At 35.3% G+C, this 25,263-nt stretch overlaps 1 protein-coding gene across 2 annotated transcripts in view; it reads left to right on the plus strand.

Annotated features, from left to right (window-relative positions):
- The window catches only part of ZBBX (zinc finger B-box domain containing), a 121,873-nt gene that overhangs the window by 36,699 nt on the left and 59,911 nt on the right, over window positions 1-25,263 (plus strand). For both annotated transcript variants that reach the window (XM_046003405.1, XM_046003406.1), the window contains exons 7-8: window positions 17,342-17,497; window positions 22,265-22,439. In XM_046003405.1, the coding sequence (XP_045859361.1) occupies window positions 17,342-17,497; window positions 22,265-22,439 (331 nt within the window). The remainder of the gene's footprint in view (window positions 1-17,341; window positions 17,498-22,264; window positions 22,440-25,263) is intronic.

Here is a 25,263-nt window from a genome sequence, read left to right on the forward strand (position 1 = left end):
CTAATTATCGTAGTTATAGTTAACTTTACTATTTTTGTCTTTTAACCTCTATGCTAACTTTATAAGTGGCTAGTCTGCTAACTTTTTTATATATTTGCTTTCTCCTATGAAATTTTTGCTTTCATATGTTTTCTTATTATTTAGTTAGTGTCTTTTATTTTCAGCTTAAAGCAGTCTCTTTAGCATTTCTTGTAAGGCCAGTTTAGTAGTGATGGACTCCTTTGGCTTTTGCTTGCCTGGAAAACTTTCTCTCTCCTTCAATTCTGAATGATAGCCTTGCTGGTTAGAGTATTCTCGGTTGGAATTTTTTCCTTCGAGCACTTGGAATATATCATGACGCTATCTTCTGGCCTATAAAACTTCTGATAAAATGTAGTTGGTAGTCGGTAGTCTTTTGGCGGTTCCCTTGTACATAGCAAGCTGTTTTTCTCTTGCTGCTTTTAAGATTCTCTCTTTAACTTCTGACATTTTGATTATAGTATGTCTGGTATAGGTTTTTTGATTTATATTTTTTGGAACTCTGTACTTCCTGGACCTAGATGTCTATTTCCTTCACAGATTAGGGAAGTTTTGAGATATCCTTTCTTCAAATAAGTTTTCTGCCATTGTCTTCTTTCTCTTCTTTAGAGACTCCATCATGTGAATGTTATTCTGCTTGGTGTGTATGTCCCATAAGCTATCTTTACTTTTCCAATTTGTTGTTGTTGCTCTGTTTGGGAGATTTCCACTGCTCTGTCTTTCAGATTTCTGATCCATTCTTCTTTATCTAATCTGCTATTGAAATTTTCTATTGTATTTTTCATTTCAGTTATTGTATTTTTCAGTTCTTTAGTTCTATTTGGTACTTTCTTATTTTTTTTTTAATTTTTGTTGAATTTTCCCTGTGTTCATCTACTCTTCTTCTGAATTTAGTGAGCATCTTTATGACTATTACTTTGAACTCTTTAGCAGGTAAATTACATTTTTATGTTCCATTGGGAGTTCTACTGTGGCTTTATCTTGTTCTTTTTGTTTGGAACATATTCCTCTATTTCCTTGACTTGCTTCTTTCTCTGTGTTTGTTTCTGTGTATTAGGTGAAGCAGCTACCTCTCCCAGTCTTGCATGACTTTGTGTAGATGAGGAACATTATTGTTCAATCTTGCTTTAGTTCTTGGTTCTTTTGAACCATCATGAACCATCTAAGATGGTTCTCATGAACCATCTAAGCAATCTGATTTGTTCCTGATAAATCCCAGCTGTTGAGTTTGTTTCCAGCCCTGCCAGTGTTCCAAAGGGAGGCGTCTCAGCCAGCGAGTTTCAAGCCTACATGAACCCATACCCTCAGGCAGCAGCTTTTAAGTATGCAAATATATATAGTCCTTTGGAACCACAGTTGCAATCCTGCCAGCCTCCAGACCAAGCAATCCAGAGCCAGCCCCTTCATGGCAGTTGTAAAAATCGAGGCTTTAGATGAGTATATAAGCTTCCTTCTAGGAGATACTAGTGAGCTGTAGCAAGGTCCAGGGAGAGTGCAAAGCTGGATCCCCCAGATACATTCCCTGAGAGCTCCTCCATAGTCTCTATATGTATGGTAAATTGATGCCTAGCCTTCAGGCTAAAGCTCCAGGACAAGTAAATAGGCCTTTCTTCACAAAAAGACCAGTTCAGTCTGCTTTCTGTGCCATGCCCTTGGGTTGATAGCCTGCCAAGAACTTTCTCTTTGATTGTTTTAGTCCTTTGAGGCCCTGTAGCACAGATCCAAGCCACTACAGCCAGGTGTTCAAGGGGCAACCCCTGTGTGGACTGTGCATACTCACCCACTGGCTTCAGTGGGGCCATAGGAGAACTTGGCACTAGGGCAAGCTCACTGACTTCACTGGGGCCACAGCAAGCCCCCCAGCTCTAGGTGGGAAAGCCTGTGGGTGGAGCCAGCCTGCAGGATGTAGAGAGACCACGGGAGTGTAGGGAGGGGCAGGGAAAGCCTGCCAGCTTCAAGGGCAGAGGGCAGGAGAGGAGGAAGCCTGCTTGTTTTAGCAGGGCTGTGCTGAGGGGGTGGAGCAAGCCCACCAGTGCCAACAAGATAGAAGCAGGTAGAGCACAGCAATTGTGCCTGCCATTACTTCCTTTCCCACAGAAAGTCTTATTACCAGATTACTGTGTCTTTAAGAGATACTTGAAGATTAGCTAATGAATCTTCACATATGGTCTAGGTGCTTTTCAAACTGTTGCTTTTACTTTCAGGGTGAGTCTGCGTGCAAACCCTTTGAAAGTAGAGTTTCTGTTCCCTTAATCTTTTGGATCTCCTGGATATAAACCCCATTGTTTTTCAGAGCCAGACATTGGGGGGGTGGGGGGGTGGGGCTCATCTTTCTGGTATAAAACCCAAGGGCTGAGATGCCTGAGGTAGGTATGAACTTCTTACCTTACTTACCTTACTTCTTACCTTACTTCTCAGTGAAAAACTCCATAGTTGTGAGATCCTTCCCAATTGTGGGTCAGCATGCCAGAGATGAGGATTTTGGCAACACTGCATCTCTGTCTCTCCTACCTGTCTTAATGTGGTCCTTTTATCATTTGTTCAGCTAGTTTCCAGGTCTTCAGGTCTTTTGTAGAGGGAATTGGTCTATATGTAGCTATAGATTTGGTGTGTCCATGGGAGGAGGTGAGATCAGGATCTTCCTGCATGGCTGTCCTGAACTGCTCTCTCAGTAAACTGCATTTATAATCAGGAGCATGTGTCCAGGTCCTCATTTATTTTTATTATCTCTTTATGTGTAAAGGGGGAATACCAATACATAAATCTTTGATTAATAAAATCTGCGGTTTTCATTAAACTTTCAGAGGAAAGGTAAATCCAAGGGTCCTTTAAGTTCTACTTAAAGTTATACTTAAATGATGCTAGAATAAGCAATAAATTTTAGCCACATGAATTTTGCACTTCCAGAATTTGATTTTTATTTAGCTTGCAATAAGCAGGTTTTTTTTATACCATTGATATTTTTGTACCCCTCATGCAAATACCAAGTCTGTTTTTAGAAAGATGATGAGCAGAACTGTATTTAAAACATGATTCTGTTGTGAGTTGCCTCACTGTAACATTCTTTCATCCTGTAAATATTTAGTTTTCTCCTGTTTCTTCATGTATTTATATGGGAACTTTTACCCAAATTGTTTTTCTTTTCCAGTTTCTACTATATGGAAATTCCCATCTTTGCTTCTCTGCCTTTCTAGTTGCTCTAAAGTTAACTCTTTTTCTCTTTCTTTTGATTCCAACACTAGATGAAACCTTTGATAAAATCATTTATAGATATTTCCTTCTTCAACTTTCATAGAAAATGCACAGTTGACTGACTCTATGGTAAAGCCTATTTTTAGGGAACAAATTTGAACTAAGATAATCTGTAAAGATGGATTCATCAGACAAGCAGGACAACAAATTTCTATAGAAATAAAAGACGTTTCCTTTATATATAAAGATATATATATTTTATTATATTTATTATTATAATACTTATATAATTATATAATTTTATGTATGTGTGTGTGTGTGTGCACACACACACACACACACATATATATGTGTATATATATATATATATTCCCCTGAGCAACCCAGGTGCCCCAATGGGTTTATTGCATTTTATCCTAGATCTATGATAATTTGAGGAGTTTGTCTGCTTGTTGTAATTACTAGTCCTTCTTTTCTACATATCTCCAAACTCAGATTTAATCTCATTTGTTAATTATTGATGGTAGTTAGCAGGATCCTTATACTGTCATCATGAATGTGTTCAATGCAATGTATAAAGAGAAAATATACTGGCAAAATAATCTGTGGAAGTTTCTTTTGATAAATAAATCTTTTTTTTTAAAGATTTTATTTATTATTTGACAGAGAGAGAGAGAGATCACAAGTAGGCAGAGAGGCAGGACGAAAGAAAGGGGGAAGCAGGCTCCCTGCTGAGCAGAGAGCCTGACGTGGGGCTCCATCTCAGGACCCTGGGATCATGACCCAAACTGAAGGCAGAGGTTTTAACCCACTGAGCCACCCAGACACCCCTGGATAATAAATATTAAGCAAATGTTTATGTGATTTTTAATGAAAAGGTTTATTTTACTGTAAATATAGTTTTTTTAGTGTATATGTGTTTCTGCCATAACATTATATATGATTTCTGAAAAACTTCCAGCCTGGAAAATAGTAGTCCTCTTAATAACTTCAGGAAAAATTAGGGGAAGGCCACTCAAATCCTATGGCACTTTGTAACCAGAGCCCTAACAAAAACAGTTAACAATCCTGCTGTTAATATACAACAACCATTAATATATACACCTTGAGTACTTGTGCTTTCTTCTCTGAGATGTAGATCCTGGATAGAATTAACTGCTAACAGAGATCATTTTCATCAAAATGAAAATGATTTCATTTTCATTTCATGAATTCATGTCTTCCTTTCATCAAAATGAAAAATTGGAATCAAACTGTTACTTCCTTTATGAATCCATTGTTTTAAATCAGCTTCTTTATCTACACTCACATTTTTTCCAGATAACTTAGTGGAATGCAAGGTTGTTAAAGCCATTAAAATAGTTCTGCACAAAGGGGAAGGTTTGATACAGATATTCAGCTTTTTTTTTTTTAAAGATTTTTTATTTATTTATTTGACAGAGAGAGAGATCACAAGTAGGCAGAGAGGCAGGCAGAGAGAGAGGAGGAAGCAGGCTCCCTGCGGAGCAGAGAGCCCGATGCGGGGCTTGATCCCAGGACCCCGAGATCATGACCTGAGCCGAAGGCAGCGGCTTAATCCGCTGAGCCACCCAGGCGCCCGATATTCAGCTTTTTACTTAATGTCTTCCTATATTGCTAAAGTTTGGGTTTTAATGGTGAGATAGCTTGCCATCTATATGGCAAAACAGTAATGTGTTGAAAAAGAGAAACTTAATAAAACTCCACGGTTCTACTGACATCATTCTCCTATTTACAATTTGCATTTGAGGTAATTCAAATCAAAGAAACCAGAATAAGCTTTATGTGGGAAAATATTTCCAATATGGGAGGAAAGTGTTTTCTCAAAATCCAGGCCAAAAAAATTATATATAAATATATATATGAAATATAGCATATAACATATGTAATTTTTAAATTCTCCTTGGTGTGTAATTTGGTCTTTCTGAAATAATTTTATAGTTAACAGCTATACAAGTTCTACTTATATTCAACAGTCAGTGCAACCGATGAATTCATAATGGTTCTTAAGTTCTGCTTAACACAGTTTTACTTGTATTTATATGTGTGTATCTGTATCTATTTGCCTACCAGTACAAATGAAATAACAGGTTTTATTAAAAGCCTGTGGTTGCAGTAAATCTCTTCTAAAATCTTGCAACTGGAAAATCAATGGAAATTAACACCATGAAAAGAGACATTTCAGCATTTTTTTTTTCTTCCGAATTTAGGAAATAACATAGGTTTAAATTATGTGTGATCTTCTTTGGGCTGAAACTTCTGGATCACCTAAGGAGGCATGGCTATGTCAACAGGATTATTAATATTTATTGCTGGATAGCCAGGATTTGGGATAATGATGGTACTTAGAGTTTTGAAGCACTGACACTACCATAAAGCATACCATTTTTCCAACTAAACTAAAACTTTTATTCTTGGACCTAAACTTCTACAAGGTGCCATCCCCTCCAAAGTGCTATAAAATATCAACCTTCTTTACTTTTGATTAATGATACATTGTCAGAGTGATGAATTCTTCTAGAGTGTAATTTGAAAGATAATATCATTCTAGGGAGAAAAAAGTTCAGGTAAGAATTTAGAACAGTTACCAGATGAAATCCTACCATCACACAGTATAGTGAAGGATTGGGGGGGATCTGGAAATGCTGGCAGTAAATCACATTCTTTGGCTTTAGTTTAAGCTTCTATCCCACAGTGGGAGATATGATTTACTATCTTCCCTGAAGGCTGGTTTGGTTTGATTTTTAAACATTTTTAGCATGTAGAAAAGTTGCACAAGTAATTTTATTCATTTTTGGTCCCCCCATTTTCTCTTGCTACCTATTAGTACTGTTATATATAAATTTTCATATTTAGCAGATGGAAATATAATTATCTTTGAGTTTTTAATTTTGATAATACCTTAATAGATAAGGTACAGTGTTTGATAGTTCATATGCATAGTTAATTTTTTTGTTTTGTAACAACCTTAACATTCTTGTTCATTGGTTACTTACTACTTAAGATGATAGTTGGTATACTATTAAGTGAAAGATAATGTATTTTGTGTTGCAAATCTAGGTGTGTCCATCTAGCAAAGACAAAAGACTGTAGGTGGTTACTCCTGTGAAGTACAACTCATTAACTGGAAGGAATGTCTATTTGTTACTCTTTAATATGGTGGCATTATGATTTATTTTTACTGGGTTTCTGTAATCTTTAAGAAAAAATGTTGCTAATTGAAGGGTAGGTCTATGTTAAGTGTTTCTCTTGAGTATTTTGGGCAGGAATGTTTTTCTTGAGCTACACCATTCCTCAGATTTCAGAATACTCATTAAACTTGGTTATCACCCATTAAATATCGGTAATACTCTACAATGAGTGTGAAAACCCAAAACACCTTCCCACACTTTGAAATTTCCTTGCTCCAGTTAGGCAGTACTGATCCATATATTAATTAGGTCTCTTTGCAGTAGTTTGGGACCAACACTTGTTTCTTTTTTTTTTTTTTTTCAAAGATTTCATTATTTATTTGACAGATCACAAGTAGGCAGAGAGGCAGGCAGAGAGAGAGGAGGAAGCAGGCTCCCCGCTGAGCAGAGAGCCAGATGCAGGGCTCAATTCCAGGACCCTGAGATCATGACCTGAGCCAAAGGCAGAGGCTTTAACCCACTGAGCCACCCAGGCACCCCCCAAGACTTGTTTCTTAATTGCTAAAAGCCTCATGGATGTCTCTCATTGTATGGGGCTAAGGATGATGCAGCTGAGTCATATTCAGAACCAGGACTGGAAATTACAAAGCTATTGAGAGACATGTCAGACTACTTCTTCCACTTTCAACTTTATTTTTTTCTTTGTATATCTACTTTATTCTTTTCTTTTAATGAATAAATTATGAATTAGATTATAGAACATCAGTGACAGAGAGCACATATATTGCTTTCTTGATTCCAAATCTAAGTTCTCATGAATTCAATGAAGAGTAGGTGCTTACTTCTTGTACAATGAGCCAGGGCCCAGAGGACAGAAATATGTTGAGTGATTGTGTCTCACATGGTGGGGCAGAGGAGCACTGCTGTGGATCAGGGAGAAATCACATAGAATGGGACATTACTGGAAACTGAGTATTCACCTTAATGCAAGTCTCCACTGTAGTTAGACCCAGTGATTCAGGAAGCTACTTGTCTATTGATTTATTTTTTAGTCCAAACTCTTTTTATTGAGTTTTAATTTATAGACTCTGAAATTCACATTGTAAGTGTACAATTCAATGATTTTTTTTTTAAAAGATTTATTTATTTGACAGATAGAGATTACAAGTAGGCAGAGAGGTAGGCAGAGAGAGAGGAGGAAGCAGGTTCTGCGCTAAGCAGAGAGCCTGATGCGGGGCTCGATCCCAGGACCCTGGGATCATGACCTGAGCTGAAGGCAGAGGCTTTAACCCACTGAGCCACCCAGGCGCCCCTTCAATGATTTTTTTTAAGGTAAATTTACAAACCTGTGCAACAATCTCTGCAGGTGAGTTTTAGAATATTTCCATCACAATAAAAAACTTCCTGGTACATTTGTGCAATTGACCCTTGCTTCTATTTCTAGTTGCTGCAGGCAGCTACTGGTCTGCTTCTGTTGGTATAAATTTATCTTTTCTAGAAATTTCATATAAATGAAATCATTCCTATGTGATCCTTTGTGTCTGACTTCTTTCACTTATGATAACATTCTTCCACATTCTTGAGAACATTCTTCCACATGTTCATTGTAGGAGTTCATTCATAACATATTCGTTTTCAAGGAGATACCAAACTGTTTTCTAATATATCTGTAACATTTTACATTTCCCACCAACAATGTATGAGGGTTTCATTTTTCTCCATATCCTTGCCAAAACTTAGTATTGTCAAATGTGTTTTGCATTATAGCTATTCTGTATGCGTGATGTTATCTCATTGGAGTTCTAATTGCATTTCTTTAATGACTAATGATGTTGAACATCTTTTCATTTGCTTATTAGCCATCTGTATGTCTTTGTTGAAATGTTGATTTAATTTTTTTGGCCATTTTTAAAATCGCATGGTTTGTGTTTGTTTGTGTTAGTGAAGTTTAAGGGTACTTTATACATTCTGGATGTAGGTCCTTATCAGATATATGATTTTCAAATATTTTCTCCAAATCTAGATATCTTGACTTTTAAAATGAAAGTTAAAAAAATACTAATTCTAGATTTTTTGCATTTCCATATACATTTTAGAATAAGGCTGTAAATTTTAGGGTAAGATTGTCAATTACTATAGAAACCCCAAACAAATGCAAAACCTGATGGAATTTTGGTATCGAACATATGGCATCCACAGATCAAGTTTGTTTTTACAAAGCCTTAATTTATCAATTGATTCTTTTATGGATCATGTTGATGATCATTTTGTTTGTGTATTCATACATTGATGGATGCTTGGGTTACTTCTTCCTCTTGGCTATTGTGAATAGTTCTTCTATGAGTATGGGTATGTAGACACCTCTTTGAGACCCCACTTTCAATTATTTTGAATATGTATGTAGAAAGGGAATTAGTAGATCATGTTAAGTCCATTTTTAATTTTTTGAGGCATTCCTTTTTTTTTTTTTAAACTGCAGCTGAACTATTTTACAATCCCATTAACAGGACACAAGTCACACACCTGGGAGGCTCAGTTACGTGTCTGCCTTCGACTCATGTCATGACTCCAGAGTTCCAGGATAGAGTCCCACACAGGGCTCCCTGCTCAGCTAAGAGTCTGCTTCTCGCTTTCCCCTTTACCTTTCTTGTACTCTCTCTAGTTCTCTGTCTCTCAAATAAATAAATCTTAAAAAAAAAATAGTGCACAGCTCACCAACACTTTGTTATCCTTTGTTTTTTTCATAGTAGCCATCCTAATGGATGTGAGAAAACATCTCATTGTTCCATATACATAATAGGGTAAGCTTGTCAATTGTTACAAAGCAATATCCTGATGGGATTTTGATAAAGATTTTGTGTAGTACATGGATTGATTTGGGGGAAAATTGCCTTCTTAACAATATTGAGTCTTTCAGTCTCTGACATGATTTTGTTCCATTTATTTATTTATTTAAAAAATTTTTTTAAAAAAGATTTTATTTATTTATTTGACACAGAGAGAGAGGTCACAAGTAGGCAGAGAGGCAGGGGGGGAGTGGGGGGAAGCAGGTTCCCCACTGAGCAGAGAGCCCAATGCCGGGCCCAATCCTAGGATACTGAGATCATGACCGGAGCTGAAGGCAGAGGCTTAACACACTGAGCCACCCAGGCACCCCTTATTCCATTTATTTAGATCTTATATAATTTCTTTCATTAATGTTTTATACTTTTTAGTGTTAAATCCATATACTTTTTTGTTAAATGTTTTTGTAAGTATTTTGTTCTTTTTGATGTTATTGTGGAGACTTCGTAATTTTATTTTTGGGTTGTTTATTGCATATATATATAAATATATAAAATTGATTTTTGAGTATTGATCTTGAGTCTTGTAAGCTTGGTAAATTCACTTATGGTAGCTGGCTTTGTTTGTTTGTTTGTTTGTTTTAGATAACTTAGGATTTTCTACATGCAGGATCATATCCTTTACAATTAAAAAATAGTTTTACTTCTTCCTTTTTAATCTAGATGGTTTTATTTTTTTTTTCTTGTTTTGTGTTTACTAGAGCCATCAGTAAAATGTTACATAGAAGTGGCAAGTGTTTACATCCTGACGTAGTTCCTGATTAAGGACTTAACATTTAGTCTTTTTTACCAATAGCTGTGATGTTTTCTAATAGGTGCTTTTACCATGAGGAAGTCTCTTTGTATTTCTTGTTTCTTGTTCCCTGTTGTTATTGAATTGCTCATATTGTTTGGTCTTCTATTAATATGTTTTTTTTTTTTTTTTTACAATACTTGATTTTTAGATGTCCAGTTAAGGAGGCATTACTGGTTATAAATTCACTTGGTCATGACTCATAATTTATGTATTGGTGGAACAGATTTGCTGATATTTTGTGAAGGAATTTTGCATGTAAGTTCATGTGGGATATTAGTCTGTAGTTTTATTTTCCTGGAATGTGCTTGTCTACTTTGGTATTAGAGTTGTATTGGCCTCATAAAATGAATTTAGAAATATTTCACTCAGCATAATCTCTTCCAGTCCCGTCCACGTTGCTACAAAAGTTGGGTATTCATCCTTTCTGATGGAGACATAATACTCCATTGTGTATATGTACCACATCTTCCTTATCCATTCATCTGTTGAAGGGCATCTTGGTTCTTTCCACAGTTTGGCGACCGTAGCCATTGCTGCAATAAACATTGGGGTACAGATGGCCCTTCTTTTCACTACATCTGTATCTTTGGGGTAAACACCCAGCAGGGCAGAAATATTTGTTTCTCTTTTTCCTGAAAGTATTTGTGTTAGATTTGCATAATTCCTTACTTAAATATTGGGTAGATTTTACTGGTGAAACAATCTGAGTCTGGGATTTTTTCATGGAAAGATTTTGAATTATTAGTTCAGTTTCTTTACCTTATTGTTCTATTCTAATTTTCTATTAGTTATGAGTAAGTTTTGGTGATTTGTGTTTTTTGTTTAATTTATCTATTCAATCTAAGTTGTCTGATTTATTGGCATCAGTTTTTTTTTTTAAGATTTTATTTATTTATTTGATAGAGATCACAGGTAGGCAGAGAGGCAGACAGAGAGAGGTAGGGAAACAGCATCCCTGCTGAACAGAGAGCTTAATATGGGGCTCATCCCAGGACCCTGAGATCATGACCCAAGCTGAAGGCAGAGGTTAAACCCACCAAGCCACCTAGGCACCCCACCTGGCATAAGTTTTTCCAATTCCTTTATAATCTTCTAATATCTGTAAGTCTATATTGATGTTCTTTCTTTCATCACTGATTTTGTTAATTTGTATTTTACTCATTTTGGGGCAGTTTAGCTAAAGATTTATAAATTTTCAAGTCTTTTTAAAAATATGATTTTAATTTTATTGATTTTAAAAATTTTTTGTTTTATTTCATTGATTCTGATCTTTATTTTCTGGTTCTGACCAGCTTTTGGACTTTTCCCCCCCTACTTTTTTGAGTGAGGATCAGGTTAGGTTATTGGTTTTAGATATTCTTCCTTTCCAAAGCAAACACTTAAAACTATAAATTTAAGTCTAGCCACTGCTTTAACTGCATCTTATGTATTTTGATTTGTTATGCTTCCTTTCTAATCAATTCAAGATTATTTACTAACATACCTTGTGATTTATTTTTTTATCTGAAGGTTATTTAGAAGAAAGTTGTTCACTTTCTAAATATCTTGTGATCTCCCAAAATTATTTGTTGCTGATTTCTAATTTTTTGTTGTTGTTGAGGTCAGAGAACTTGTTTTCTATGATTTCAAACCTTACAAATTTATTAATACTTTTTTTATGTGGAGCATATGGTCTAGCTAAAGAATGTTCCGTATGAACTTGAGAAGCATTCGTATTCTGTTGTGAGGTCTAGGGTTTCTGGGGATCTATCTTTCTTTTGGTAGAATTTAATTAATTAATTTATTTATTAGATTTTATTTATTTATTTGACAGAGAACACAAGCAGGAGGGACCACAGGCAGAGGCAGAGGGGAGAAGCAAGGCCACCTATCAGGCAGGAAGCCTGTGGGTGGCTTAATCCTGGAATCAGGACCCAAACGGGAGGCAGATGCTTAACAGACTGAGCCACCCAGGCACTCCCGTTCTGTGGATTTAAAACCTTTCATCTTTACCACCTTTTCTTTTAGTGTTTCTTGTTAGGGTGGATCTCCTAGTAATGAATTATCTCTTAATTAGTCTATTTGAGGGTAATCTTTATGTTTGCTTTCATTTTTGAAGGACAGTTTTCCTAATATAGAATTATTTTTGGCAGTTTTTCCTTTTAGCATTTTGTGTTATTCTGTGGCGTTTGGTCTCCATTTTTTTTCCCAGATACAAAATCAGTTTGTTATGAATATTTATGTGCTTTTATATGTGATGAGTGATTTTTCTCATTTATTTCAAGATTTTCTGTTTATCTTTGACTTTAAGTAGTTTGGTTATGAGTTGTCTTGGTATGGATCTCTTATATTTATCTTTCTTGGGGCTTGTTGAGCTTCTTGGATTTTTAAAGTAATAATTTTTAAGTTTGGGACCATCATTTTTTCATATATATTTTTCTTCTCATTTCTCTCTGATACTCTCACTAAATGTATGTGGGGTGCTTGATGTGGTCTTGTAGGTCTGTAAGGCTGTTTTCATTTTCTTTAAACTTTTACTTTTTACTCTTCAAATTAGATAATTTATTTCTAACTTTAAGTACACTGACTTTTTTTCCTTTTAAAATATTTCATAATCTATTTAGGTCATAATCAAGAATTTTCATTTGGTTCTTTTTTATGATTTCCATTTTTAAGTAGCTCCTCTATAACTGTCTCAGAGATTTTCAAAATCGTCCCATTAAATGTTTGAGTAGTCCACTGCTCACCTTTATTGGGACCAAAGCCTCAGGCTGTCAGAGCTGTGGGTTTTCCCCATTCATTTATAATCAAATTTGCTAGTTCACTGATAATGCCACTATAATTTTAAGATTCTGCCCTCTGCCAGGAATCAAGCACACTCCTTGTTCAGTCTTTCACTAGTAACATTGACCAAGTTGGGGAAGGGAGATATAAGAAACAGCCATAGATTTTTGCTGAGTTATATCATAGTAGTTTTTCTTGAGTAAATACTTCTCAACTTTTTGTTAGCTTTTGGTTGATTTCAGAGACCTGAAATAGTTTTAAAAAAATTTATCCAGTGTAACGTTTATTTTATGGGGATAGAATTATTTGCTGACCTCTTCATTATACCATAGTCAGATGTCCTATCTCTCTCTATTAAATTGAATAAGAATTCTATTTTTGGGGTATTTGAACTATTTTTCTTACTTACAGGGAAGCATTACATTGTGATTTAGATAAAATAGTAGCAATCATTTGGATGCACTATTTTGTGTCATCACGCTGGTAGGTGATTTTCATACAGGATGTATACTTTTCACAACAGCTTAGTAAGGTACATATTGTCTTCATCTTATAGGCTTAGAAAGATAAGTGGTTTCCCCCTTTATGCTATTATTAACAATGCCTTTGATTTTGTCTGTGTTGACACTGACTTAGATAGCTTCAGTATAGGGGAGGAATGTTCAAATAGAATATTTAGTCATTTTTATCTCAGTAAGTCAGTGAAATTTGATTCAACAAACATTTCTCAAGTACTTAACCAACGTCAAGCAATGTTCTAGTTGCAAAGTGTGAAGGATGAGGCTGCAGGGAGGAGAGGCAAAAGAAGGTGATATAAAGCATGGATAAGTTAGAATAAGACATGGTCCCCTCTCTCAAGGAATTCCTAATCATGAAAGGGAAGACAGATGTATTCAACCAATTGTAACTCAACTGAATGGTATAACACATGATTCTTAAACCACAGTGAACATTCAAATTACATGGTAAGGCACAGATTCTATTGCAGTGGTTCTGAGTGGGACCTGAGATTTTGTATTTTTAGCAAGTTTCCAGTTGATGATGATGCTGTTGGTACATAGATGACATGCTGAGGAACAAAGCTCTAGTACTGATGTGAGCAAGGATTTATAAGGGCACTTAGAAAATACGTAAATTTTGCTGCAGTTAGTTGAAGAAGAAAACTCATTTCAGAGAAATTAAATAAAAATTTGCTCTTCTGAACTATTTTTTATAATGCCATTGAGATACATTGGAACTGTATAATACTTGATCTGGGCCTAAAATGATAAACAGAATTATAACAGGAAAGCTAGCCATTAGAGAGGAAAACTTTGGCAAGACAAAGAAGTAATATGTTCATGTGTATTTTTAATAGGAAACACATTTAAAACATCCCCCCCATCCCCGGTGAAACAGAATACCCACTTAGGAGTAGTTCCAAATATGAGGCTATATATTGGTGGAATGCTTGCTGAAGTAGAAAAACCCCCAAATCTCAGTAGCTTAAAACAGTGAAAGTTTAATTTTTACTTACCTAAATTTTGACATGGATGTTCCTAAGACATCTCATTTTAAATATCTCCCTCCCTTTTGATTTGGGGACTTTAATGTGTAGCACCACCATCTTAGATGTGTTATTTCCAAGGTAACTATACATCCATCTAGCTGGCTTGTTGAACAGGAAGAGGGGTAGTTTCTTACCACCTTGCCAGTAGAGGTAATATTCATTACTACATTCTGTTAAACTATCATAAACTCCACCCAGATTATATATTCTCTGGAATAAGTATGGAAGATTGGATTTGGAGAACAAGAAGTTGCAAATCATTAACACATAAATGATATATTTTTCACATACCTAGGAACTTATAAGTATTGTAAAATAGTATGTTATAGTAGTGTGGTAAATTTCTAATCTTAATAATTTTGTTAAATCTTATACCTCGTAATTAAGAGATAGATATTTTAAGTGTGTTCTATAATTCTACTCTTTTTTTTTAAAGATTTTATTTATTTATTTGATAGAGAGAAATCACAAGAGAGGCAGGCAGAGAGAGAGGAAGGGAAGCAGGCTCTCCGCCAAGCAGAGAGCCCGATGCGGGACTCGATCCCAGGATCCTGAGATCATGACCTGAGCCGAAGGCAGCGGCTTAACCCACTGAGCCATCCAGGCACCCTATAATTCTACTCTTATAGGATACTTCTAATTTTGTTTTTCTGAAGTTTTGGTTTTGCAAAGTTCATATGCCTCCCCAACCTGACATTACAGATAGTAGATGAGACAAGTAAAAGAAGAATCTGTTTTTCCCTTCAATTTGCTAGTGCCTAGTCAAACATGAAAATAAGCAGAATGTTAGAAACAAAAACTAAACAATGCAATCCCCTCATCAGCAATTATATATATAATTACAATTTTTTTTTGTAAAGGAAGGAAAAATGTTCATATCTATGGAGATAAAATCTAATATATTTTAAGTCTTAGGAAATAAAAGAATAAAACACATTATCTGTATTAGTGTAATTCAGTAGGGTAAAGGAATTAGGCTGAGAGAAGGAAGATCTTGGTTCTAACTCAAGCTGCAATATTTTGTATTCATTTGGCTTTGACATAAGTTTTATGAGCTTGAGTTTCCTTGTCTATGTAATGGGGGATCATAGTATCTGTCCCCTCTCTTGCATGCTTATTTTAAGAGCAAGAAAAATGTATATACACTTACAACTGAAAAAAGTAGTATTTACTTTTTAAATTAAAAGCATTTTTAAAAGAAAAGTAATATTTAAATATAAGATGTTCTAAGAAAGAAAATCCCTGTACAATTAATAGTTGTTTTTACTACTTTTAAGAATGTGTAAAATGACAAGTAGACCTTCTAACCACCTTTGGAATCCACAGATCTCTACTCTAGGGAATTTAAAATCAGGCTTATATTGGTTTACTCTGTTTAAAAAATACTTGTTTTGGTAAAGCATTACCATTGGCTTGAATTTCTTTTAAAAATGATTATATAAGTCTGTATAGGCTTTTTGATGATCACTGGGAAAATTTAGGTCAAATATCACTGATATCTGTGCATAAAATGTGTATATATAAATGTGCATAGATCTCATTAGTCATTTTTCATAGAAAATCCATTAATTCAGCATGAAATAACACTAAATAATTTGATCTTCATTGGTTTATTCTAGAATGAGATTGCAGTGAATCTTAACAGATCTGTAAAAGGTCAAAACTGGAAAGATTCAGTATAATCTTAGTCATTTAAATAGGTAACTAGATAAAAATTTAAAAATAGGAATATTTCCATGAGAAAGTACAAAATAATTATTTCTAATCCCTGCTGAAGTTACTCTCTGTCTTGAGGACATTTGCTAAAGGAGTACGACCTATTGTTTGTCTTTCTGATACCAGGTTTTCAGAGAGTTTCACCCTGTAGTTTGTTTGGTTCAAGGTCACATGCAACCCAGAATCTGCAGAGTCCTGGGGCAGATCAAAGTAGTTGCTGATAGGAGACCTCTCAGAGAACAGGGACTTTCCAGGAGTTGCCCATTTTATTTATTTTATTTTAGCTACACTGAAGGCATGGGGAAAGGTTTTTGAAGTCTTTTTCTCAGTCATTTATTTTAATTCTGCAGTTCTTCTCCCCACCCCCCACCCCTTATTTTTACCATATGTTATATGCCAGACACTGTGGTAGCCATAGAAAGATTTAAGAAGACAAGATTTTTTCCTTTTTTGAACTTATATGGTATGATGGAATAGATAGACACCAAAAGAGGATGTACAGTCAATATTGTATGGGTTACTAGAGATCTACTTTGAGTCTGAAGAAGGTACAGAGGATGGGCACCTCACACAGCCAGAGTGAGGAGGACAAAGAAAGATTCCTAGACCTGTGGGAGTCATTTGGGATGAATCTAGAGGGAAAAGTAGGAGTCTGCCAGGCAAAGAAGATAGTAGAGGGAGGGACTGGTTATTGAAGCTCATGGGGAAAGATACTAAATGAGGAACAACTTGGAGTTTACTAGGAACCTTCAGGTAGAGGCACTTCCTGATGTGCACTTTTGAATAGTTAATACATAGTTAATACTTTCCAAAGATATTTTATCACCAAGGGATACGCATTACTGCTTATTCAGGTTCCTACTAGATTAGCTATGTTGTACAAAAATAACACATCTAGTTGGGGTTGACATAGTGGAAAGGCTGTGAGTCAAAATTAAACACACCTGGGGTCATTTCCCAGCTCTGCCACCCATTCACCATGAGACCAGGCCTAAGTTATTTAAACTATCAGAGCTTTCATATCTTTATTCTTAAAACAGAGACAAAAATAGTAATGCTTTAGAGTTGACTTTAAGATTAAATGATATGTTTTTAAGATACTTGGGATAGTATGAGACCAAACTAGCTCCTCAGTAGATGGCAGCTGTCACTATTATATTGGTTGATATAAATGTCAATTTGTATTTTGAAATATTAAATAAAATGTGTTGGATTTTAGTAATCATAGAATAATAAATAATGCAATTTAATGTATCCAAGTTACTGAGACTGACATATTAGTCTTTTTAGTCCTATTTCGTTTCTTTTTTAACAGGCAAAATCTCAAATATTATCCAATGTATTGGATGCTGCTCATCAGTTTATCAAGGAAGTTAATCCAGATGAACCCAAAGGGAATAATCATTCTGCAGAAGAGATTAGTAAAAGTGAGAATAAGCCCAAATCTCTTCTACAGGAGAGCAACTCTGGGGTAAGCTAAAGAAAATAGAGTAGACATTTTCTGTCATACATGATCAAAGAGACTGTCATTCATAGACTTAACTAGAGGCATAGAGTTTTGTAGATTATTCCATCATGTTGTTTAATATTTGAATTTTTTTATGACTCAGAAACATCTTGACTGTAAAAATCCTCACTTTAAGGAGACTTCTTTGATTCCACTGAAGATTTTTTTTTAATGAATGATTGTTTACCTGTTGCTTTCTGGGCATTGGGGCCATTTAAGGAAATGAATGAGTATTTGGGAGAAACATGAAAAAAATAACACAATGCAATATAACAATTTTATTTTAGTTAGGATTTCAGAGAGTCTAAAAATACAAAACCTTGCCGAGTTTATTTTGTTTTGTTTTTGTTTTAGGTGACGGGCAATTTTACAGTTATTTAAAATTGGATTTACACCAAGTTCTGGGCATTATTCAGATTGACTACTGATCCCATGATGTTCTAGATAAGCTTTCATCAGTTCATGTCTATATTTTGTAATGGACACGTTGTAATGATTCTTTAGTAAGAAACAAGCTTCCTTGAATTTTGATCTATGTTATAATCCTCATCCTTTTAGATGCCACTCACCTTTCCACTATAGTTCAGAAATAGTAACAAACATGGGCAGTCACACAACTTCTTACTCAGTGATAGGGTTAAGCTTGAACTTCAGTCTCTTGAGTTCTTAACGCATGCTCATGGAACAAAGAAGACAACATGCTTTAGGACCTCTTTCCAGCAAAGAGACCGTGCTTGAATTGTCCAGGAAAGTCAGTGTTTTTACATGGATTTCACTTCCTAATAGAGCTGTCAAGGATGATTGTGAAGAATCCCTGAATGAGTTATGGCCTCGTTATCATAATAGTGATGCACTGAAAATGGACTCTGTGCCAGACACGGTCCTACATATTTTACATGTATTATCTCTTTCTGTCCTCTCTTAATTTTTCCCTACTTTTTCCAGATGAGAAAATTAGTGACAAAGACAGTTTTTATAAATTGCCCAAGGTATAAACGAAGCTTAGATTTAAACCCAGACTTTATGACTCCAAATTATTTGCTTTTAGCCACTACACAGAGGCTGTGGCATTAAGGGTTTCTCCTTCCTGCCTGCCATTTTATGTAATTTACCTAATCATTGAAAATAGTGATAGATCAACAGCTAACATTTGGTAAACACCTAACACTAGGCATTGTGCTTAATCCTTTCATTGCCTTATCTTATCCAACAATCACAATAACCATATATTTTGCATTTTTATTACTCTATTTAACAGATGACAAAGGCAAAGAGGAACTTAGTAACTAGCCCTACTAGAAAGTTTATGCCTTTGCCTGTGCTTTTAATCCCTACAATAATAGACCCTCTCTACTTCTCCTTCTAACTTAAAAACTACCAATTCAGTGGTTTCATCCAGGAGTGCACATCAGAACCAACTGGAAAACCGTTAAAGGAACACACACATGATCAAATTCAGCCTCTCTTTGGGTGGGTCCACAGGTGTGATTTTAACAACTGCTCAGTCACCGTGGTGTAAGTATTGTGGTTGGACATCACTGCTATCAACCCTTAGGTGAGCACCTGTACTCAGTGCCAAAGAGCAGTGGTTCTACAGGTGTAATACATAAACATCAAAGCACTGAGTGAGTTTGTTAAAATGTGACCTTTCCTCTAGAAAGTGGGAATATTAAACCATATCTTGCAAGGATACCATGTGGCTTAGAAGGATAATGAATATTATCCACTGAATTCCATATGCTCTTTCAAATTTCCTATTCCCTTCAGAATTGGGTAGAGTCATGTTAGGTTTTGAGTTGGAAGTGGCATGAGAGAGTTCTGGACTCAAACATTTGAAAGCCGATGTGTAGTCCTCTGACTTTTCCTATCCTGCCATTGCTGTGAGGGAGCCATGTATTCCAAAAACATAGCTATAAAAAGCAGATCTCTTATATCTCTGACTCATTGGTTGGAAAGGAGCTGTTCTGGACACCTGCTGGCATCACTGCATACTTAAACCATTTTGTATTAAGCATCGAGTTTCCAGTGCTTCATTAGTGCAGCATATATACATATGTGCACTCACATTGTTTACTGGATACCTATAAATACCTCCCACAAACTCAGCACTTCTTTCTTTCTCTTTTCCCTCTCTCAGTCCCTCCCTTTCTTCCTTCCTCCCTTTTTTTAGAGATAGAGAGTGTGAGTAGAGGTGGGGAAGGACAAAGGGAGAGGGAGAGAGAAAATCTTAAGCAGACTCCATGCCCAGTGCAGAGCCCAACATAGGGTTTGATTCCATGACCCTGAGATCATGACCTGAGCCAAAATCAAGAGTTGGCCACTTACCAACTGAATCACCGAGGTGACCCTAAAACTCAGTACTTTCAAACCCAATTTACCTCTCCTCCAAAACCTATAGATGTCGCTGTTGATGACAGCCTGTCTTCTTGCTTTTCAGGTGAGCCAAGAACCATCATTTTCTGTAGTCCTTTCTCTCCTTCCTCTGCACATCCAGTTGGTTACCATGTCTCATACAGTCTACTGCCTAAAAACTCACTTGCATACTTGGGCCCTTCTATCCTTATTGGTCTTCCAAATATGGAAATTAGCTTTATCTTGAAGTACAAAATGTGCATAACATGGAATCTGGATTTCATTCTCTTCCTTTCTAGAAGTCAATAATAATTCCAGTTTTGTATGTATGTATTTCTTTACACAACTGATAATATGTTCAACGCTGCTCTGCAAATATGCTTTTTATAAAATGTTTTGATATTCACACAAGTATATTCTATAGTCTTCTCATTCTATATAGTGGTTACAAAGCACCCTATTTATTAGATAAAAATGACTTAAAATATAAGAATTTAAATTTTAAAATTTCCACTGACCAGCATTTACATTATTTTGATCTTTTGCCAATACAAAGCAGAATATAAAGAGTGATTTTGAAAAATAGTTTTTGCATATATATATATATGCAATATACTTTGTGTGTGTATATACATATATACATGTTTGTGTATATATGCATGTCATGCGTTTGTAATGTTGATAGATATTACCAATTAGCTGTAATCTTTTAACTGGTTTTTTTGCATCCAAACTCACCATTCCTTAATTTCTCTTTCTCCCACACTAGTGTGTAGAAGTCTACAGTGACTTTGATTTTCCATTATGTGTAAGTTTAACTTCCTCTGTATGCAGGCAGGATCCTTCATGATCAGACACAGATTATATTTTCTCTTACCCTACTTTTTACCACTGCAGTGTAAACTACTAATGGCTCCATGCCACTGTGCTGTTTGACTCCATGTTTTGGCATATATACCGTCCCCTTTCTCTGGAATACTGTCCCTACCACTTTTTATCTGAGTTAAATAACCTGTTTCTTGCACTTGTTTCTGTTGTGGACTTTTAAACCTGTATTTCTGTGGCCAGCAGCTGGCACAGTGATTTAAGATTCCCAAATGCCTTTTGTTTATATTCAAAATTTTGGACACATATTTAATGCTCTTTTCTCAGTTATACTCTAACAGTCTGCCTGTTTGTTTTGTAATCAAGGGGTGAACATAGAAAACTCTACTTTTGTATCTAGAATATACACAATGGAGATTTAGCAATTTGATCAGTGTAGGTAAATCCACAATGCTAATTCAGCATTGGTGTGGACTTTATTTTGCCTAATTTTCCTAATTTGGCCGTTTTCTCTGATCCTGTGTGTAACTACCAAATCCTACCTTTATTTTCTTCTGTGCATTCACAGTGAGTCTATATTTTGTGATGAATTCATCCTTTCCTCTTATCATTATGCCAAGAAGCATGTGATGCTTCATATGCATTAATTAATTTTTTCATTCTTTCAACTAACTTTTAATGAGCACCTACTTTGTGCCAGCCACTGCTCTTGGCACTGAGAAAAAGAAAAAATCCCTGATCTCACTGCATTCTAATGCGGAGAGACAGGTAATAAACAATGCGGAGAGACAGGTAATAAACAAACAAACATGTAGACTAAATTCCCACAGAGATGTTTTTCGAGAAAAAGAGCAGGTGAGGGAATGGAAGGTGGGGGTAAAGTGGCTATATTTGTAGGGTCATCATTTGAACACAGACCAACTGTAATGAGTGGAATGGCTATGTGAAAATATGGAGGAGGATCACTCCAGGTATTGGATGTGGCTAGTGCAGGGCCCTTGAGTGAGAATGTGTTTCATGGGCTCCCAGCACTAAGAATGTAAACATTCTTCAGTGAATGAAGAGGGGAATTGAAGGAAGGGTAGTAAAAAGGCGGGGAAGTACATGGTCTGCAAAGCCTTGTAGCTCCTATTAGGAACTGGGGGTTTCAAAGAATCATTGGAAGGTTTTGAATATAGGAATGACATGATCAGATTCACATATTAAAAAAAAAATCTGCTCTCTCTGCCCATGGGAAGTTTGCTGGTAGCAGATTGAAGTAGGGGGATTAGGTTCATGCTATTGCCACTCCCCATGGGGAACACTGGTGAATATGATGATAAATCCTCAGTCATGCAGGCTCTAGTTTTAATAATTTTTGAAGGGACCATTTCTAATTGTCCATACTGTTTTAAAGAAATCAGTAAAGCATATGTGTAAGTACAACTTTAAAGATTCCATTTTAAAGTTAAAAAGTAGTGTATGATTCAAAATGCCTAATAATCAATGCTACCTGTATTTTAAGATAGGGAAATTTTAATAAAGCACACTTAGATGCACTTTTAATTGGTTTAGGTAGAAGTTCCAACCACAAGAAGAGCAGAGTGTTCACATCCAAAAGATAGGCTCCTCTGTGAAGGGTCATTTGATGAAGAAGCTTCTGCCCAGTCCTTTCAGGAAACTTTAAATCAGTGGAGAACTGGACATCAAAATGACAACGAGAAACAGAACTCACCTGCAGCAAAAGCAGGTACAGCTACTTTTATCAAATGAATGTTATAAAATAAAGCTGAATTTATCTTATTTATTTCCATTCTCTGTGAATATAAATGCAGTCTTTAAAAACCGTTAGCATTAGGATAAGTTTAATATAACTCCTCAAAGGAGCATTCACTGTAAAACCAAGGGTAAGTGGTTTAATATTTATAGAACCCTGACTTGAGCACCGGGGAGATTTGTGTTTGTTTCCTATGTAAATTCAGACTGTCAAATGAATGCAGAATTGGATGCTTTCAGCTCCCCCGCTCCTGGCAGAACGTTTTTGTCAGGACAACTGTTCCTTTATTGAACTGTATTTATACATAAAACAAGAGGTTCTGTGAGATAGAGAAGTAAAGAAATTTTTGTATGTGTCTTGAAAAAATATAGTTCAAGGACCGCTATGAACTTAAGGGGGAGAATTGATTTATCTTTTTTTCCCCTCCTGTCCAAAGGGATATTTTTTGTTTTTATTTTTCCTTGATGATTTTTGCATCCATATTCTAGACATTGAAGATTGGGTGACTGAGGCACATACTGTTTCTGTTTTACGTTTCCCAGAATCTTTTGAGAAATATCATACTTTTTTCAAACTGTTTGATTAATTAATTTTATTTCTCAGAATCTTATAGAGACTTCCAGTTGCTTTTCACTGAAAATAAAATGTGAGACAATAAATTTCAATCATGTATCTTTATTGACAGCATCCAATTTATTATTTTTATTTCATTTTTTTTCCAGTGCAGGAATTCTCCTGATCATTCATTTTTTATATTTTTATTCATTTTTTAACATTTTTTATAATTCCTACCATCAAGGTATCACATACCATCTTCCAATTAGAACTGGAATTTTTTCCAAATAATTTTCTCTTTGAAATATTTCCCTACCCTTGTTCATGCTGCATCAGTTTCATTAATACTTCCAAGATTTTATTTATATACTCTCTTTGTAGCATGTATCTTGATATTATTCTCATTGACTATGTTATTTTATGTGTTTTTTATTTGAACATTCAAATTTTGATGTATTTTTACTTTTTAGCTCTGAAAGGGAAAAGTCTTCTATACAAATACCTTTTGATTGTCTACTTTGAAAGACTTAAAATAATAAAGGGACTGATATGATAAATCAGATAAGATCAGAGAAGAAAAAACTTTGTTTTTCATAGTGGTGATAACTATATTATAAGAATAACATAATGATTATTTTGCATGATTTTATTATTACAAAAAGTTAACCAAGAAGAAAATGAGAATAACCTAATTCAACCATCTAATCAATGTTAACATGTTGGTACGTTTTTCAATAGACACAGTTGCACCATCACACACAAGTATAAATGGGGTGACACTATTAATGCTATTTGTGACTTTTTTGCTTAGGTTCTATCATGGACAACATTACATATAAATAGTTATATGTCATCATTTGTAACTGTTGCATGATACTCTGTATGCCAAGATTTACTTAATCAGGATTTTATTGATGGATATTTTGTTTCTAATGCTCACTATGGTAAAAATAAGTTATAATGACCATCTTAGCTCTTTGTGTACTGGTACGATTACCTTAAAATAAATTTTTAAATGTAGAAATACAGCGTCAGTGATTGCTGAAGAGAAATCATTAAGATGAGGACTTCTGTTGTTATATGTGATTTTTCTTGCCCCAGAGCATTGTATATATGACTGTGTATGTACCATATGTATATGTTTGTCAATATTTTTCTTTTCCTGACATATTAAGTAGATAGAAAAGAACATTTACAAAATTTGTGTAGATTCTGGAGAAAAACAAAGCAGTAAGCACCTGTTCTCTCTCTTCTTTCCTCCTCCCTAAGAGATTGTCATTAACCTAGATTCTGTATTTTTCATTTAAAAAAATTTCCTTGCAGTTTACTGTATTTTGTGTATTTCTAAATAATACATTAAATTTGCATGTATTTGAATATTATGTAAGTGGAAAGCTAGTGTATATATTCTTTTGCAGCCTGTTTCACTCACTATTATTTACTGAACTTTACCCACGAAGATGTGTGTAGTTGTGTTTTATTCATTTTTACTGCTTAATATTCTTCTGTTCTAGGAAATTACCCCCATTTACCTGTTTAAATGTTGATGGGTTTGGGGGTTGATTCCTATTTTGCCATTATAAACAATGCCGGTATGAATATCTTTGTATAGGTCTCCTGGTACACATGCACACGTTTCTAGGATGTCTTTTCCTAGGAGTGGAATAATTGGCTCATAGGCTGCATATGTCTTTGACTATACTAGATAAAACTGAATTATTTACCAAAGTATTTGTATCAGTTTATACCCCCACCAGTAGATAAGCAGTTTGGTTACCTCCCATTATCACCAATGTTTTGTCAAATTTTTAAATTTTTGCTGCTCTGATAGAGATGAAATGGCATATTTACTTTGTGTAACTCATTACGAGTGATACTGAGTATCTTTTTATATGCTTCTTGGCCATTTAACTTAGTAACATGCTTTGAATTTTCAAGTTTTCTAGTTATTTGTTATTGACTTTTAAAAAAATACATTTATTTTTTATTTGACAAGAGAGTATTAGCCAGGGGAAGGGCAAAGGGAGAGGTAGAGGGAGAAGCAGACTCCCCACTGAGGAGGGAGTGTGACTTGTGGGACTCGATCCCAGGACCCCGGAATCATGACCTGAGCTGAAGGCAGATGCTTAACCAGCTGAGCCACCTAGTTTCCCCTCTGTTATTGATTTCTAACTTCATTTCATTTTAAGTGAACTCCAAAGTTTCATCTCCTTCAGTCTGAAAAGCACGTACTTACAATGGC

Source organism: Meles meles, chromosome 4 (genome assembly GCF_922984935.1).
Source record: "Meles meles chromosome 4, mMelMel3.1 paternal haplotype, whole genome shotgun sequence".
NCBI classification, from domain to species: Eukaryota; Metazoa; Chordata; class Mammalia; order Carnivora; family Mustelidae; genus Meles; species Meles meles.